We start from the raw sequence: 18,046 nt of genomic DNA on the forward strand, positions 1-18,046 counted from the left end.
TCACTAAATTCTACTAAATGTTATCCTGATGCTTCTATAGAAGAAAAAGAAAAAGGTTTGGATTGTCACCTGTAGTCCTTGGCCATCCACTGTGACTGAGTTGGCTCTCTGCATCTTCCCTCTGCCCCCTGATTGGCTGGATCTGGAATCTTTCCTCACCATAGACTGCCTTTCCTGGGGGTCAAAGTGCACAGACATCTTGAAAACAATCTAATGCACGTTATCAAAAATATGGGAAACTGTGATCTACGTATGATAAAGCTATCCTGTGGTAAATTTGTATATAAGCAGAATATGGTATCATGTTGAAAGTTAAATTCACCAGTATGACAGGACAGATTGTGTTGGGGGGCAGGACATGGTCCTTCAGTGGTCCACAGTCACACTCAGGTTTCACATGGGAGGCACACTTATTGTGAAGCTGGATGAGGGGAATCAATTACAACCATATTAGTATCAGGGTGACATTCAAGGTCATAACATATTATTCAATGTTACCTTTCATTTGATTGTCATTTGTAATTTGATATTAGAGTTCAGTTCCTTTAAAATGTATGGGGGCAATAAAATATAAATTTCAGTTTGTATCAGCTATGTAGAATTGTTTTTAGCTAAACGCCAATTGCTGTTGAGTAAAAAGCAAGAGCCTGTTGTGTAATGTACAAAAACACAACGCCTAACATTGGGTTTATTTAAAAAAGACTGATATCAAAACACATTTTAACTGTGGTTTATTTTCCATTAGCAGAATACTGGAAATAACTGTTACTTGGTGTAAATTGGTAAAGTGAGAGGACTCGGATAAAAGGTGCAAAAAAATAAATCATAAACAGCAAGATACAGTGGAAAATAATGAGGAGGTGGCTGATTCTCCTGGGGGGTGGGGGGTGGGAGGGGGGGGTGTACCGTGATTTGGCACCACACACAGTGAAGCCCAGTCAGACCCTGGTAACACTTAATGGTTTTGTGACACTTGTCACACTTGGTCGGGCAGTTTCCCTCCACCCAGAAATGGTGCATCACCTGTGGAGCGAGAAACAGAGAGAAACAGAGGCGGAAAGCAGAACAGAAAACAAGTGAGATATCCATAATAGTAAAGAAAGAAAGAAAGAAAAATGTTTGTGTATTGGGCATGTATTTAAACCAGACTAAATATTGTAATTAGCTATGCTTAATATCAGAATGACTTGTTTAATTCCATTAGTGGGGAAGGAGCCCTGGATCTAAGCTCCGTGGAGCATCGCTGATCCGAGCGTGCCGATTAGTAAACACTCCAATTGGATGCACCTCTATGTTTTTCTTGCTCTTCACGTAGGTTTTGATGCACGACAGAGGAGCACGGGCCACACAGCGCTCATGGACAGTGTACTTGCAGACTGGGAGAGGTGGAACACACATTTTGACAACAACAACAAAAAAATCACAAAAACAAGTAAAAAATAGCAAACATTAAATTGAGGTTGGAGATTCACATTTTCAAGGGGCGATTTGGATCACATAAATGCCTTCTTAATGATGAAAATGTGTATGGAATGGCAAAAATGAGAATAGACATGAGGAAACAACTGTTACTGTTACCATACTCACATGAGCAGCACAGCCCTTGCTTGCCCAGGCCTATAAGCATGTTCAGACACAGGTTACAGTAGGCCGGCTTGTTGAAGTGCTTCAGTCTCCACACGTGCTGCCCATCGTCTTTCACATTCTAAAGGGAAGATGATTGATTGGTTTGATTGATTGATTGGTTGATAATTGGGTCATTTGTTACATGGCAGATATAAATAGGCCATGTAAAACAAACATGCCTCTCTGACATGTGCAATAAGGAATCACATCGGCTCTATTTGTGGCATTTTGATCTGCAGCGTTCCACAACGTTTGGCAACTGAATGTGGCCCATGTGAAAGATTTTGCACATTTTTTACTGTTCTCCAAAGCCATCAACTTTAGTGGGGAGGATTGCCTGGGTTCTTTCCTTTAATCCTGTGTCATTAATCATGTCATCTATTATGTCAATCACAGCAAAATGACAGTCTGACGACACCGTAAGAGACTGTCTCATTAGCATTGTGATAAGTGACGGCTTGTTCAAGATCATTGAAGACAAGGCAGCAAAAAACTGAAAAGATGACTCCATCTAGTGGACAAAGAGAGCTAGGACATCAGTGGTGCCATCTGACGACGCTATTGACTAGTTAGGCAGTGGTGGGAATGTCCAGACCTTGTACCTGATTCACACAATAGGGCCCACCCCAATCATGCTGTGCTGGCTCAAATATTTTTTTCCCCACATTGTCCTTTCCAGCACGGTTCCAGCAACTATGGTGGACGAGGAACCAGGCTGGCCTAATACAGCTGGATTTGGCTCGGTTTGGCCTGGTAGTGTGAATCAGGCTACAGAGGGTTTAAAGGCCCAGTGCAGTCAAAATGATGTTTTGTCTGTGTTTTGTATCATATTCTACAACAGCTGATGAAAATAACACTGTAAAGGTCAGATTTGTTTCTGTGTTATTTCCTGATAGTTGGGTCGTTCCACCAATCCGGTGCCTTTAAACAAGTGCAACTTGGTTCAAAAAAGACGTTTGTTTTCACCTCATGTTAACATTCTGAAACAAAGAGCACATGCTTTCTCAAGAGGTAAAATAACAAAAACGACTAAGGTGCCTAACGTGCCTATTAAGTGTCAAATAAAGTAACAGAGTTGAATGTAACAGGGATGACGATTTCATTTTAAATAAGCCATAAATCCCTGTGTGGCATGGGGAATGCAAGCTTGTTGTGTGCAACAGGGAGTGGCAACTGAATGCAAGCTTCATAAAAAAATGTAACATCTAAAACATTTCTAGCCTGGGTTGATGTGTTATGACCGACCAGCTCCTTTTTCTACCACAAAACACCAGACAATCGCCAAAAAGAGTTGAACCAGCTCTCCTGCTTGTACACTACGATCTGACTATTTGATGTTCATTGTTTCTTTAGAAAAAAGTTTTTTCAAAGGAGTAGTTTCGCCATATTGAAACAAGAGTTCAGTTCACGCAACAGGTTTCTCCGGAAAATGAGGGAAATACGTAAATGAATCACTAATCACAAAACATCATCATCTTCAGAGATTACTTTGTCAAAGCAACAAAAATAACTAGGGCTTTACAATAATGATACTGTGATACATTTTTGGGATTAAGTAGATTGAAATCTTCATAGAAGTGACACAGGGTGGATGGAGGGACGTGAAAATGCTGCATTTTGGCACTTTAGCAAGCCTTTATTCATATTACAAATACGATATATTGAATTCCTCACGTGGTCTCTATTAAAGGGCACTTCATTTAATATAACATTATTTTAAAATTCAATATTGGTGCACAATTCCTACTTAAAATATTAAAAGGACACGTAAAAGGCACCCACTTTGTGTAACGACCCAGTTGCTGGTTGAAAATGCAATCAAGGGGGTGGCACAGTGGTCTAGGTTACTGCATTGCATTGCTAGCTGTGCCACCAGAGACTCTGGGTTCACATCCAGGCTCTGTCGCAGCCGGCCGAGGCTGGGAGGTCCATTGGGCAATGCACAATTGGCCTAGCGTCGTTAGGGAGGGTTTGGCCGGTAGGGATATCCTTGTCTGGTCACCAGGTCACCAGATGCACGGTGTTTCCTTCATTGGTGCGGCTGGCTTCCAGGTTGGATGCGTGCTGTGGAGGTGCACCGTGCACCTGGTGACAGGATCTTCTAATAAGCAGTTTTTGCATGAATGGCAGTAAATAAGTTAATAGACCGGTAGACTTCCAGACCTGCCTGCCAATAGCAAAAGTCTTGCTTGAGAAATAGCCAGATATGATATTCATATAAAAATGGCTGCATTAACTTTAACTTTAACTGAGCTTGAACTAAATCCTGCACACACTTCAGAGCCATACATAGACAATCGCTTTGGCTCCGGTCTAGAAAATTTGCCATTGAAAGTAAAAACAGTGATGATGTTTAGGTAACACATTCCTGACTACTCACCGTCTCTAGGCCCAGTAGTACTAGCAGGGGGATGGTCGTGCTGCCTCCCTGGATCCACTCCTCCAGAGACACTGTGCCGTCATGGTCATAGTCAATCTCCTGCATCATCTCCTGCAGAATCTACTCACAACCAATCAGAGACAGTACAGTGGGATCTGTCAACACAGATTATACAGGGTATATGACACCCTCATTCAACCTATACAAAGTTACAGTATTTTCTTGTTATTCATATAACTGAAACTTGCGGGCCCTAGAGCTTTATGTCTATGGATCTGCAGTATTTTAAATGTTTATGAAAAAATATGCATTTTACCGGCTTCAGTTCTGTCACATCCCATTCCAAGTACTCAGCAACATGCATCATTTGAGAGATGATGTGCTCCAGTTCCTAGAAGTGGAAAACCAATCTTGCATCAAAATATACCTATGATACAATAGCCATTCTTCAATTGATGGTTTTAGACTGATGAACAGCATGTCAGTTGGTCAGTTGGTACAATCTTCTCTCTCCAAAGGAGAGTTGTACAATGCACAACAAAAGCAGCTTGAAAACTGATACAGGCTTGATGACTTAATTACAATGGTTGCCCTACGGGAGGGCAATTATCATGTAGTGGAGAGTCATCACATGCAGACCAGAGCAATGAACATGAGACATTTACCCGCCTGCTCCTCCGTAACAAGCCCAAGCTTTTTAGAGGGCTTGTGTAATGTTACTTTAGATTATATTGTACAAGATATTCTACATTTCCATGTGTCAGTGTCATGGTTAGAATGAGATAGAGGTAAGATTCAGATTTCCAGAAGGTCCTCTACTGCAGAATTGTATTTATAGAACATTAGGTAGCTATCATGTACCATTCTATCCAGCATGGTCTCATAGACTAGACGTAACATAGTAAAATAAATCTGGGACCCTCAAATTAGTATGATATGTTATGCTTGGCATAGTTACATAAGACACAAGGTTACTTAACCAGTTAGAGCTCTAGGGGCGCTATTTCATTTTTGGATAAAAAACGTTCCCGTTTTAAGCGCGATATTTTGTCACGAAAAGATGCTCGACTATGCATATTCTTGACAGTTTTGGAAAGAAAACACTCTGAAGTTTCAGAATCTGCAAAGATTTTGTCTGTAAGTGCCCCAGAACTCATTCTACAGGCGAAACCAAGATGATGCATCACCCAGGAATTAGCAGAATTTCTGAAGCTCTGTTTTCCATTCTCTCCTTATATGGCTGTGATTGCGCAAGGAATGAGCCTACACTTTCTGTCGTTCGCCCAAGGTCTTAGCAGCATTGTGACGTATTTGTAGGCATATCATTGGAAGATTGGCCATAAGAGACTACATTTTCCAGAGGTCCGCCCGGTGTCCTTTGTCTAAATTTGTGCGTAATCTTCAGGTGCGGTCATTTTCTCCTGGGATTCAGGAGAGAAAGCATGTTTCCAAGAACGATGTATCAATGAAGAGATATGTGAAAAACACCTTGAGGATTGATTCTAAACAACGTTTGCCATGTTTTCAGTCGATATTATGGAGTTAATTTGGAAAAAAGTTTGCGTTTTGAGGACTGAATTTATGGATTTTTTTTGGTAGCCAAATGTGATGTATAAAACGGAGCTATTTCTAATACACAAGGAATCTTTTTGGAAAAACTGAGCATCTGCTATCTAACTGAGAGTATCCTCATTGAAAACATCAGAAGTTCTTCAAAGGCAAATGATTTTATTTGAAGGCTTTTATGTTTTTGTTAATGTTGCGTGCTGGATGCTAACGCTAATGCTAACGCTAAATGCTAACGCGAAATGCTAACTCTAGCTAGCTACTTTTACACAAATGATTGTTTTCCTATGGTTGAGAAGCATATTTTGAAAATCTGAGATGACAGTGTTGTTTACAAAAGGCTAAGCTTGAGAGATGGCATATTTATTTCATTTCATTTGCGATTTTCATAAATAGTTAACGTTGTGTTATGCTAATGAGCTTGCTGATAGATTTACACAATCCTGGATACAGGGGTTTTTTCATAGCTAAACGTGACGCAGAAAACGGAGCGATTTGTCCTAAACAAATAATCTTTCAGGAAAAACTGAACATTTGCTATCTGAGAGTCTCCTCAATGAAAACATCTGAAGTTCTTCAAAGGTAAATGATTTTTTTGAATGCTTTTCTGTTTTTTTGTGTAAATGTTGCCAGCTGAATGCTAATGCTAAATGCTACGTTAGCCATCAATACTGTTACACAAATGATTGTTTTGCAATGGTTGAGAAGCATATTTTGAAAATCTGAGATGACAGTGTTGTTAACAAAAGGCTAAGCTTGAGAGCTAGCATATTTATTTCATTTCATTTGCGATTTTCATGAATAGTTAACGTTGCGTTATGGTAATGAGCTTGAGTCTGTATTCACGAACCCGGATCCGGGATGGGGAGATCAGAAAGGTTAAGGCAAAAACCAAAGCAGGGTGGTTGGTCGGGTTGGATGGGTAGACTTATAACGCGAACGTCTTGCAACCCAAAAGGATTGCGTGTTAGAATCTCATCACAGACAACTTTAGCATTTTAGCTAATCAGCAAATTTACAACAACTTACTACTTGTTAGCTACTTTGCAACTACAAGCATGTTAGCTAACCCTTCCCCTAACGCTAACCTTAACCAAACTCTTAACCCTAATGTTAACTCTAACCTTAACCCCTGCTCGCTATAGCAGCTTTATTCACTCTTCGTCTTCTACTTGCTAGCGCTAGTAATAGAGAAAACTCCTGTGGAAAACTTGGCCAGAAACTAGCAAGTGTCATATGAATCCACAACAGCACCACAAACGTCTTTTCAAGCCAGGTGAGTTACAATCGTTTGAGATACTACCTAGTGATGTTATAATGTCACAGTTTATTATATAGATGTAATGGCTGTCGTCTGGAGATAGAGAGGAGGACCAAGGTGCAGCGTGGTAAGTGTTTATGTCTTTTTAATAAACAAACTGAACACTGGAACATAACAATAAACGATGTGAACAAAACGAAACAGTACCGTGTGGCCCAAACACTCACACGGAAACAAACACCCACAAACCAAAAGTGAAACCTAGGCTACATAAGTATGATTCTCAATCAGGGACAACAATTGACAGCTGCCTCTGAGAACCATACTAGGCCGAACTCAAAAACCAACATAGAAAAACAAACATAGACTGCCCACCCCAACTCACGCCCATACTAAAACAAAGACAAAAACAAAGGAACTAAGGTCAGAACGTGACAGTACCCCCCCCCCCTATAGGGTCTGGGTGGGCGTCTGTCCGCGGTGGTGGCTCTGGCGCGGGATGTGGACCCCACTTCACCATAGTTTTTTTGCACCTCTTAGCCCGCATCCATGGCCTCTTTAGAGCGGCGACCCTCGCCGCCAACCTTGGACTGGGGTCCCACGCCACGAGTCCCGAATGTACGGGAGATTCCGGCAGCACCGGACAGGCGGGAGAATCCGGCGGCGCCGGACAGGCGGGAGACTCCGGCGGCGCCGGACAGGCGGGAGACTCCGGCAGCGCCGGACAGGCGGGAGACTCTGGCAGCTCCGGAATGAAGGGCGATTCTGGCATCGCCTGGCTGACTGATTGCTCTGGCGGCTCCTGGCTGACTGACGGCTCTGGCGGCTCCTGGCTAACTGACGGCTCTGGTGGCTCAGGACAGACGGGAGACTCTGGCGGCTCAGGACAGACGGGAGACTCTGGCGGCTCAGGACAGACGGGACACTCTGGCGGCTCAGGACAGACGGGAGACTCTGGCGGCTAAGGACAGATGGGAGACTCTGGCGGCTCAAATTTCTTGGGGGGTGGCCACAGGGAGAGTGTGGCAGAGTCAGGAGTCAGACCTGAGCCAACTCTCCCTGTTTATCGTAAGGAGCCAAGGAGGAAACCAGAACCAGAGCCAGTGTTGGAGGTGAGCGAAGCAGAGACTGTGAAGGAGTTAATGGGGAAATTGGAGGAGAAAGTTATGAGGGAGTTGCTGTGTTGGTGCATGAGGCACGGAATTCGCCCGACGGTGCGTGTCGGGGATTTGATGGCACCTGGGTCAGCTCTCCATACTCGTCCTGAGGTGCGTGCTAGTCGGCTGGTGAAGATTGTGCCAGCCACACGTACCAGGCCTCCTGTGCACCTCCCTAGCCTTGCACATCCTGTGCCAGCTCAGCGCTACAGTGCTCCTAGCAGTGCTAACCGTGGCGGGCGTGGTACTGGTCAGGCACCGTGTTATGCGGTGGAACGCACGGTGTCCCCAGTACGCGTGCTTAGCCCGGTATGCTACATCTCAGCTCCTCACATCTGCCGGGCTAGGGTGAAGATCCAGCAGGGGCGGTTGGTGCCAGCCCTGCTCTCAAGATCTCCAGTATGCCTTCACGGTCCGGTCCATCCAGTGCCACCTCGACACACCAGCCCTCCGGTGGCAGCTCCCCGCACCAGGCTTCTTGTGCGTGTCCTCGGCCCAGTACCACCAGTGCCAGCACCACACACCAGGCCTACAGTGTGCTTCGCCTGTCCAGCGCTGCCAGAGCCTTCCTCCTCTCCATCGCTGCCGGAGTCTCCCGTCTGTCATGAGCCGCCAGAGTCTCCCACCTGTCATGAGCCGCCAGAGTCTCCCGTCTGTCATGAGCCGCCAGAGTCGCCAGTCAGCATGGAACAGCCAGAGCCGCCAGTCAGCATGGAGCAGCCAGAGCCGCCAGTCAGCATGGAGCAGCCAGAGCCGCCAGTCAGCATGGAGCAGCCAGAGCCGCCAGTCAGCATGGAGCAGCCAGAGCCGCCAGTCAGCATGGAGCAGCCAGAGCCGCCAGTCAGCATGGAGCAGCCAGAGCCGCCAGTCAGCATGGAGCAGCCAGAGCCGCCAGTCAGCAAGGATCTGCCAGATCCGTCAGTCTGCCAGGATCCGCCAGTCTGCCAGGATCCGCCAGTCTGCCAGGATCCGCCAGAGCCGCCAGTAAGCCAGGATCCGCCAGAGCCGCCAGTCAGCCAGGATACGCCAGAGCCGCCAGTCTGCCAGGATCTGCCAGTGCTACCAGTCAGCCAGGATCCGCCAGAGCCGCCAGTCTGCCAGGATCCGCCAGTGCCGCCAGTCAGCCAGTATTTGCCAGAGCCGCCAGTCAGCCAAGATCTTCCAGAGCCGCCAGGCAGCCAGGATCCGCCAGTCAGCCAGGATCCGCCAGAGCTGCCATTCTGCCAGGATCCGCCATTCAGCCAGGATCCGCCATTCAGCCAGGATCTGCCAGTCAGCCTGTATCTGCCATTCAGCCAGGATCCGCCAGTCAGCCAGGATCTGCCATGAGCCGCCAGTCAGCCAGGATCTGCCAGAGCTGCCAGTCAACCAGGATCTGCCAGAGCCACCAGTCAGCCAGGATCTGCCAGAGCCATCAACCTGCCTGAGCTTCCTCTCAGTCCTGAGCTACCCCTCAGTCCTGAGCTACCTCAGTCCCGAGCTGACCCTCAGTCCGGAGCTGCTCCTCAGCCCAGTGGGGCCCTCTGTTAGGGTTCTTAGGCCAAGGTCGGTGGCGAGGGTCGCCACTCTAAGGACGCTAAGTAAGACAGACGCCCACCCAGACCCTCCGCTATGGGTTTAGGTGTGTGGCTGGGAGTCCGCACCTTTGGGGGGGGGGGGCACTGTCACTCCCTGGCCTTAGTATTTTCTTTATTATTTTGGTCAGGCCAGGGTGTGACATGGGTGATTTATGTGTTTTGTCTTGTCTAGGGGTTTATTAGATTTATGGGGTTGTGTCACAGTCGTCCTTCAGATTCAGATGAAGAGGAGAGGCGAAAAGGATCAGAGGACCAATATGCGGCGTGGTAAGTGTCCATGGTAAATCTTTAATAAAGAAAGTACTGAACACTGCCTACAAAACAATAAACAAATAACGACCGTGAGGCTACAAATTAGACCTGAAACAAGCAATCTACATAGACAATCACCCACAAACAAACAGTGCAACCCAGGCTACCTAAGTATGATTCTCAATCAGAGACAACTAATGACACCTGCCTCTGATTGAGAACCATACTAGGCCGAAACATAGAAACGCCCCAAAACATAGAAAAACAAACATAGACTGCCCACCCAACTCACGCCCTGACCATACTAAATAAACACAAAACAAAGGAAATTAAGGTCAGAACGTGACAGGTTGTGTTTAGTAGAGTTGTCTAGGAAAGTCTATGGTTGCCTGGAGTGGTTCTCAATCAGAGGCAGGTGTTTATCGTTGTCTCTGATTGGGAACCATATTTAGGCAGCCATATTCTTTGGGTATTTCGTGGGTGATTGTTTCCTGTCTCTGTGTTTTGCACCAGTTAGGATTGTTTCGGTTTTTTCACGTTTTTTTGTTTTGTATATTGTTCTATTTTCATCTTTCATTAAAAATGTATAAAGATAACCACGCTGCATTTTGGTCCTCCTCTCTTTCACCAGAAGAAAACCGTAACAGTTTTAATGACAACATGATGAGAGAATTACCATTTATATGCTCAGGTCAAGACGATAGAATGGTTCACTGCACCCTTTGTAATTCCTCTTTTTCAATTGGCAGCGGGGGAAGAACGGCAGTGGTAGAACATCAACAGACGAAAAAGCATAAAGCCTCTCTGATTGCCCGTGTTGGTATGCCTTCAGTCACCACATTCTTCAAGAAGGTAGAGCCTTTAGTGTCTTTGCATACCACTCTATGCATCACAATCATAGTTACAGGTCTATGGACTGCACAGCACAACTGACACGAAAGATTTATGAGCCAAAGTTCACATGTGCTAGGACAAAATGTGACGCCATAGTGAGTAACGTGTTAGCACCATGGGCAACTACTTTGGTAACACAGGACCTAGACCAGGTTGAATTTGTGTTCCTGTCCATTGATGTGTCCAATCATGGACATGTAAAGTTGCTGCTAATAGTAGTCAGATATTGTAAGATATATGATGGAAGCACATCTGTGGAAACAAAACTGCTTGATTTTGTTGAATTGAAAAGAGAAAACGCAGAGGAGATTGCGGCTGAGCTCCCTGGTGGTCATCCCAAAATTTTACCTGGAAAACAAAGTCATGGCATTCTCTGCCGACAACACAAATACCAACTTTGGAGGACTGAATAGGCTGGGGAGGGTCAATGTCCATACCAAAGTTTAAAATGCTCTGCAGCGGGACGTGATTGGTTTAGGTTGTCCTGCCCACATCATTCATAACACGGCCAGAACAGCTTTGGATATGATTCCCCTCGTGGTTGAGTACCTGCTCACAAAGATATTTGGATATTTTCACCGTCAGAGTAGAAAGACTGAAGAGCATTTGTGAGATTGTTGGCCAGGAGTACCATAACATTTTAGGACACAGCAATGTTCGCTGGCTGTCCCTGCTCCCTGCTCTAGAAAGAGTGCTGAAAATGTATGTGCCATTGAAATCCTTTTTTCTTTCTGAAGACAAATGCCCTGTTGTCCTGCGAACAATGTTCAAAGATCCACTGACTGAACTTTGGCTGGCCTTTGTCCATGGAAACCTGACCGTATTCAGTGACACGATCAAGATGCTTGGAGGCCAGGCAAAGTGCTGTGGAGTCAGCTGCAATTCTGAGAAACGTTGAGGCAAAACTGACTGCAAGTCACGATGACAACTTCATTCCAGTTTTGGGCAGAGGACTTCTGAGAGAGCTAGAGGAAAATTAAGCAATGTCTAAGGAGAGCTTTCTCAAAACATCCCAATAGTTCTTCACTACGGCTGTGAACTACTTGCAGGCATTGGGGAAAGCACACAGATCATCTAAAAGATTTACATTGTCTCCTTTTAAAAAGGCAACCTCAGCATGAAGAGATCTAGAAGGCAGCAGCCACACTGCAGGAAAAATGCCCCAATGTGACCATCAATGCATTGTTCGACGAGGTTACTGGCCTGCAAGAGATCATAAAGGGGGGATCGCTTGAAGAATGGAAAACATCTGAGACACTGCTTAGTCAGAGATGGAGCACGGTGGTTACCCACTTCAAAGAGAATGACATCCCACACACTAACCTGGCTGATTAGCGTCTGTTGTCATGTGCTTACCTGGAAGTAATGCACCAGTCGAGAGAGTGTTCTCCCAAATGAATGATATATGGACAGCAGCAAGAAATAGGTTCACTGTTCCTACCATCAAGGCCATGCTTGTTGTGAAGACAAACTTCAACCTCCCCTCTGCGCCAGGAGTTCATGGAGAAGCTGGACAAAGACAGAGCAATCCTGAAGAAAATACCTTCTTCTGAGAAATATACAGATTAGGTTGGTATAAGTATATTATGTAGTTAACAATCTCATCATCATCTTATTTCTTTATTATGTTAAGTATTTCACATATACTATTGTCTGTTTTTTCTATTTTGCTGGGTTTTTTTCTGTTCTCTTCTGTTCTTATTCTACCCAGACTACCAGGACCACTGAATGGATGTTCAGATCAGTTCTGTCTTGTCTGTAGTTTTTCTGTAGTATAGTTGTTTTCTCTATCACAGTGTGCCTGTTAGACTAAATACATGGAACCGGAATTGTCCCTCTTCTTCATTTCATAGATAATAACGTTTGACTGTCAAACTGGAAATATCCCCAGTTTTTATTTCAGAAATCTGGTCACCTTACCCTAACCCCTAGCCTAGCTAATGGTAGCCACCTAGCTAACGTTAGCGTTAGCCACCTAGCTAATGTTAGCCACAACAAATTGGAATTCGTAACATATCACATGATTTGCAAATGTGTAACATATCATGTGAAATGGATGACATACATCCACAAATTACTACGTACCATACCATACTTAACATATCATTCTAATTGGAGTGTCACGGATTTACATTTACTATGTTAAATCTACCCTTGAGTTCAGGTTGCAGCACCAATCATTTTTCAGTACAGTAAATAACATGGCATGTATACGACAGAACCAAACATGGCTCTGGTATAGGCAAATAACAAAGAGGATGTTTCATGTAAGGCTGTGTTCAAATAATTTGTTTGGCATTTTTTTGAATACATATGAAGAAAGAAAAATGATTACCGAACTATCCAGAGACCCATTCCCATCAGTATCATAGAGACGAAACATAACTGTGGAGAAAGAGATCAAACATTTATGAGTTTCAATTGGTGTTTTAGAGGCAATAGATGTCATTGAGACACATTTTTACTGCCAATTTAGTTTCACGGATGCACTTTACTATGTTGAAGAACTAAAACTTCCTTTAGTTTTTAAGTGTACAATCAGCTCCCATCAATTCAAAGCAATGTTTCCCCACATAAAAGTGTTCTTAGCATCTCAGTGTTGAAGTCTGATTGGTTCCTCCACTAGCCCCCAGCCACCACTCAACACCGTCACCATGGAAACAGACAGCTCCCTCACCAGAACAGTGATTGGCTATCCAATACAAGTGTGACTGACAGAGATACGCACACACACACACAAACACACCATATCACTATAGTAATATAATCGTGACAACACTCTCCTCTGCCCTAAGTAATTTACATACTAATGGATGTTCCCAATACGTGGAAAAGTGTTTTTAGCCCAGTCTCAGCATGAAGCTACCCCCTCCCCCAATATCAGTAGTGGTGCGGCTCGTGACAAAACCAGCTGGATTGAGGAGGGTGAGCCGGTGAGTTCACTAAGGACTCGAAGAGGGGGGTTGTTAAATTCATATGGGGTTGACGTCAAGCTGCTGTTTGTCAGACACTAATTAGGAGCTAATTGACAGCTTCCTGCTGTGGTGCGGTCAGGAGGAAGGGGAAGTGAGGTAGATGCCTGGAGGATTGGGAACTCTGCTGGAGCTTGGAAGGTGTTTGTGGTGGTAATCCAACGTGGCCACAGGAAGGTGATGGTGTATAGAGAGATGGTAGGAATAGCATGCAGTGAAGTCACTCAAAAAAAGCATAGAGCTAAGTTGTCTAACCATCTGAACCTACAGTATAAAGACGGTTATTTGTCGTTGTCCTCACCTGCTCTTCAAAGCTGAACTACTACTAGTTGCAGTAACTTTTACTGAATCCACTGTAGTGACATAGGGTATATTTCCTCAGTCATAGAGAACCAAGGGAATTTAGCTTGATGATCAATACTCACTTTTTAGATGTTTCTCTTTTTGCCATGCATTCCCTGACTTTGCACAACGTATGTAGACCTACAGATATAGCAGCTAAAGTGAATGTACTGTAAGTGTAAATTGAAACCAGTCATTCTTAGAAGAACCAGCAGAGGGCCCTGTTAGCACCCCAAGACATCAGCGAGGCCAGACGGAAGGAGATGTAGGGTGGGCAGAGTGGGATTCTCTCTGCAAGGAGAGATACTGTAGCATTCAAGGCTAAACCAATGTGCTCCCTGGGCCAGATCTGCTAAATTATTAACACACTTAATTTTTAATGAACGGCTCTACTCTTCAATTATTCAGCAGTTGGATGAGAATTATAAGAACACATAAAAAGTCTTATGTTCAATTATCTAATATAATGTCATAAATAAATAAGTACACATCTAAAGTTTAAGTGGAATAAAGAGATACCATGGCAACGCTAATAAGGGCTTTCAGTAAACATAATGATTCAAGTAGACTACAGCGAAAGGGGTAACCTGCTGCTCCTGCTTAGGTCATGGGAAATATAGAGCAGTGTATTGGGACGAAGCTCTAACTTGTTTGGCTATGAGTGTTTGTATTTACGGTACACAAATGTCATTTTTCTCATGGGTAAACCCCAAAATAACATTATAGCCAAAGGAGATCCAGTATATTCCCCTTTCAGAGGAAAAATAATAATGAGTCCTCACACTCCAGTTTGTCCTCGGGTCGGCCACCCTCCAGCAGTGAGAGGTAGCAGACGATGTCCTTCAGTTGAACCATGCCTAGAGGTCTGGGCATAGTCCTGGGTAGAGGGGGCACCTTCAGAGGGGTCGAGTTCCCTTTGATCAACTTGAGGCCTGCAGAGAGAAGAAGGCCAGAGAAGAAGGTCAAAATGTAGGCCGGTTATGATCATTGCTGAGCTTATGCCTCTAATGTCAACCTCAAACTGTCTTTCAAACTGTCTACCAATAAATCGAAATTCACGTGGTGAAATTGATTGCAGATGTTATATACAGTGCCTTGCGAAAGTATTCGGCCCCCTTGAACTTTGCGACCTTTTGCCACATTTCAGGCTTCAAACATAAAGATATAAAACTGTATTTTTTTGTGAAGAATCAACAACAAGTGGGACACAATCATGAAGTGGAACGACATTTATTGGATATTTCAAACTTTTTTAACAAATCAAAAACTGAAAAATTGTGCGTGCAAAATTATTCAGCCCCCTTAAGTGAATACTTTGTAGCGCCACCTTTTGCTGCGACTACAGCTGTAAGTCGCTTTAGGTATGTCTCTATCAGTTTTGCACATCGAGAGACTGACATTTTTTCCCATTCCTCCTTGCAAAACAGCTCGAGCTCAGTGAGGTTGGATGGAGAGCATTTGTGAACAGCAGTTTTCAGTTCTTTCCACAGATTCTCGATTGGATTCAGGTCTAGACTTTGACTTGGCCATTCTAACACCTGGATATGTTTATTTTTGAACCATTCCATTGTAGATTTTGCTTTATGTTTTGGATCATTGTCTTGTTGGAAGACAAATCTCCGTCCCAGTCTCAGGTCTTTTGCAGACTCCATCAGGTTTTCTTCCAGAATGGTCCTGTATTTGGCTCCATCCATCTTCCCATCAATTTTAACCATCTTCCCTGTCCCTGCTGAAGAAAAGCAGGCCCAAACCATGATGCTGCCACCACCATGTTTGACAGTCGGGATGGTGTGTTCAGAGTGATGAGCTGTGTTGCTTTTATGCCAAACATAACGTTTTGCATTGTTGCCAAAAAGTTTAATTTTGGTTTCATCTGACCAGAGCACCTTCTTCCACATGTTTGGTGTGTCTCCCAGGTGGCTTGTGGCAAACTTTAAACAACACTTTTTATGGATATCTTTAAGAAATGGCTTTCTTCTTCCCACTCTTCCATAAAGGCCAGATTTGTGCAATATAGGACTGATTGTTGTCCTATGGACAGAGTCTCCCACCTCAGCTGTAGATCTCTGCAGTTCATCCAGAGTGATCATGGGCCTCTTGGCTGCATCTCTGATCAGTCTTCTCCTTGTATGAGCTGAAAGTTTAGAGGGACGGCCAGGTCTTGGTAGATTTGCAGTGGTCTGATACTCCTTCCATTTCAATATTATCGCTTGCACAGTGCTCCTTGGGATGTTTAAAGCTTGGGAAATCTTTTTGTATCCAAATCCGGCTTTAAACTTCTTCACAACAGTATCTCGGACCTGCCTGGTGTGTTCCTTGTTCTTCATGATGCTCTCTGCGCTTTTAACGGACCTCTGAGACTATCACAGTGCAGGTGCATTTATACGGAGACTTGATTACACACAGGTGGATTGTATTTATCATCATTAGTCATTTAGGTCAACATTGGATCATTCAGAGATCCTCACTGAACTTCTGGAGAGAGTTTGCTGCACTGAAAGTAAAGGGGCTGAATAATTTTGCACGCCCAATTTTTCAGTTTTTGATTTGTTAAAAAAGTTTGAAATATCCAATAAATGTCGTTCCACTTCATGATTGTGTCCCACTTGTTGTTGATTCTTCACAAAAAAATACAGTTTTATATCTTTATGTTTGAAGCCTGAAATGTGGCAAAAGGTCGCAAAGTTCAAGGGGGCCGAATACTTTCGCAAGGCACTGTAGATGTAGTTTTTGCCAATATTACGGTAGTAAATGTTGACTGGACAGCACAGTTTTAGTTTGTGAAGATTGTAGTTAGTACCTCAGGACACATTTTGTGAAAAAGTACAAGCTGATGCTACAAACACTGCACTCAATGACTTGCCTGGAAGCTACAGTCTACGACAACAAGGCAATCTGGGGTGGTCTGACGACAGAATTAACAATACTGAACCAATTACAACAGTATCACCCAGTGGCACTGCTCTTTGTGGTAGGAGTAAAAACTAAAGCAGACCTAAACAACTTTAGCCTATTATTTGGTGTTGGAGAGATTGTTTGTCTGCTGCTGAGGTCATAGTTTCTATGCGTTCTTGATCTGTTCCTTTGTTTGTGTCTGAAGTGAAGGTGCGGTGGTCTTTCTGTCAAAGTAGCTTTAAAAATTCAGTAACAGCGCACACAGACAATATAAAAGCTAGTTGGCCCCTTAAGGACATCATCTGAAGGTTATAGCTGAAGTTCAGGGTCTTACCAGTAACTCTGGGCTTGTCTATGGAAGTGGGGCTGGGTTTTGGTCCCTTGTTACTGAATGATAAGAAGAGGTGTTGACAGAACTCCTCTGCCAGCTCGCTCTCCAGAAACGTCTGCATGAAGACCTTGAAGCCTTCAAAGTCAATCTCCTGAAACAAGACACAGAACATGATCCTGGTTGGTATAATTCCCATGAGGGAAGATTTAATAACCATATCATTACCATATCATGCCTGGGAGGACAAGGAATTACATTACCTGATTGAGTATGTCTTGCTTCTATGCAGCATTGAATAAAGACATTAGGCATCTCAATAAATCAAACTTTTAAAAAGTTAGTTACTCATATCCTGAAAAGCCGGTGTGACATTTTCAGCATCCCTTCCATAACCAAAGTATGTAGTGGCTCTTAATTTCAAATGCCAAAACTAACAAAGATATCGGTTTGAGGTGAATATAGACCGATAACATTGTTGAATGTTGTTGATATCAAAATGACCAAGAATTGGTAGCAAGTCTGAAGTGATGGTACTGGTCTACATTACGAAGAAGCCTCAAAGTAGTTCTGCAATGGTTCATGCAATGCTAATGATGCCACGTCACTACCAGAACAGTCAGAACAGTGTCTTATGGGAAGAAAGACTACCTCCTCTGGGTTATATTTCGCCAACACTCCGTCTCCATGGAACTCCTGCAGCACATCTTTCAGCTTCTTGGTTGAGTCTAAAATAAAAACATTCAGCACATGTTACAACCATAAATGCTTCCCATTAAATAGCAAATGATATCAT

The 18,046-nt window shown here is 43.9% G+C and overlaps 1 protein-coding gene across 1 annotated transcript in view; it reads right to left on the minus strand.

Moving 5' to 3' along the window:
• LOC110515948 (diacylglycerol kinase beta) overlaps window positions 1-18,046 on the minus strand; it is a 65,406-nt gene that overhangs the window by 34,645 nt on the left and 12,715 nt on the right. The window contains exons 3-14 of the mRNA XM_036973408.2: window positions 17,902-17,978; window positions 17,514-17,534; window positions 17,257-17,404; window positions 14,810-14,959; window positions 13,049-13,098; window positions 4,323-4,397; window positions 4,007-4,126; window positions 1,588-1,705; window positions 1,288-1,376; window positions 907-1,023; window positions 323-421; window positions 70-174 (exon numbers count right to left, since the gene is read on the minus strand). Coding sequence (XP_036829303.2) covers window positions 70-174; window positions 323-421; window positions 907-1,023; window positions 1,288-1,376; window positions 1,588-1,705; window positions 4,007-4,126; window positions 4,323-4,397; window positions 13,049-13,098; window positions 14,810-14,959; window positions 17,257-17,404; window positions 17,514-17,534; window positions 17,902-17,978 — 1,169 coding nt within the window. The remainder of the gene's footprint in view (window positions 1-69; window positions 175-322; window positions 422-906; window positions 1,024-1,287; window positions 1,377-1,587; window positions 1,706-4,006; window positions 4,127-4,322; window positions 4,398-13,048; window positions 13,099-14,809; window positions 14,960-17,256; window positions 17,405-17,513; window positions 17,535-17,901; window positions 17,979-18,046) is intronic.

The sequence above is a fragment of the Oncorhynchus mykiss genome, chromosome 3, assembly GCF_057628025.1.
Source record: "Oncorhynchus mykiss isolate SJ-2025 chromosome 3, ASM5762802v1, whole genome shotgun sequence".
NCBI lineage: Eukaryota > Metazoa > Chordata > Actinopteri > Salmoniformes > Salmonidae > Oncorhynchus > Oncorhynchus mykiss.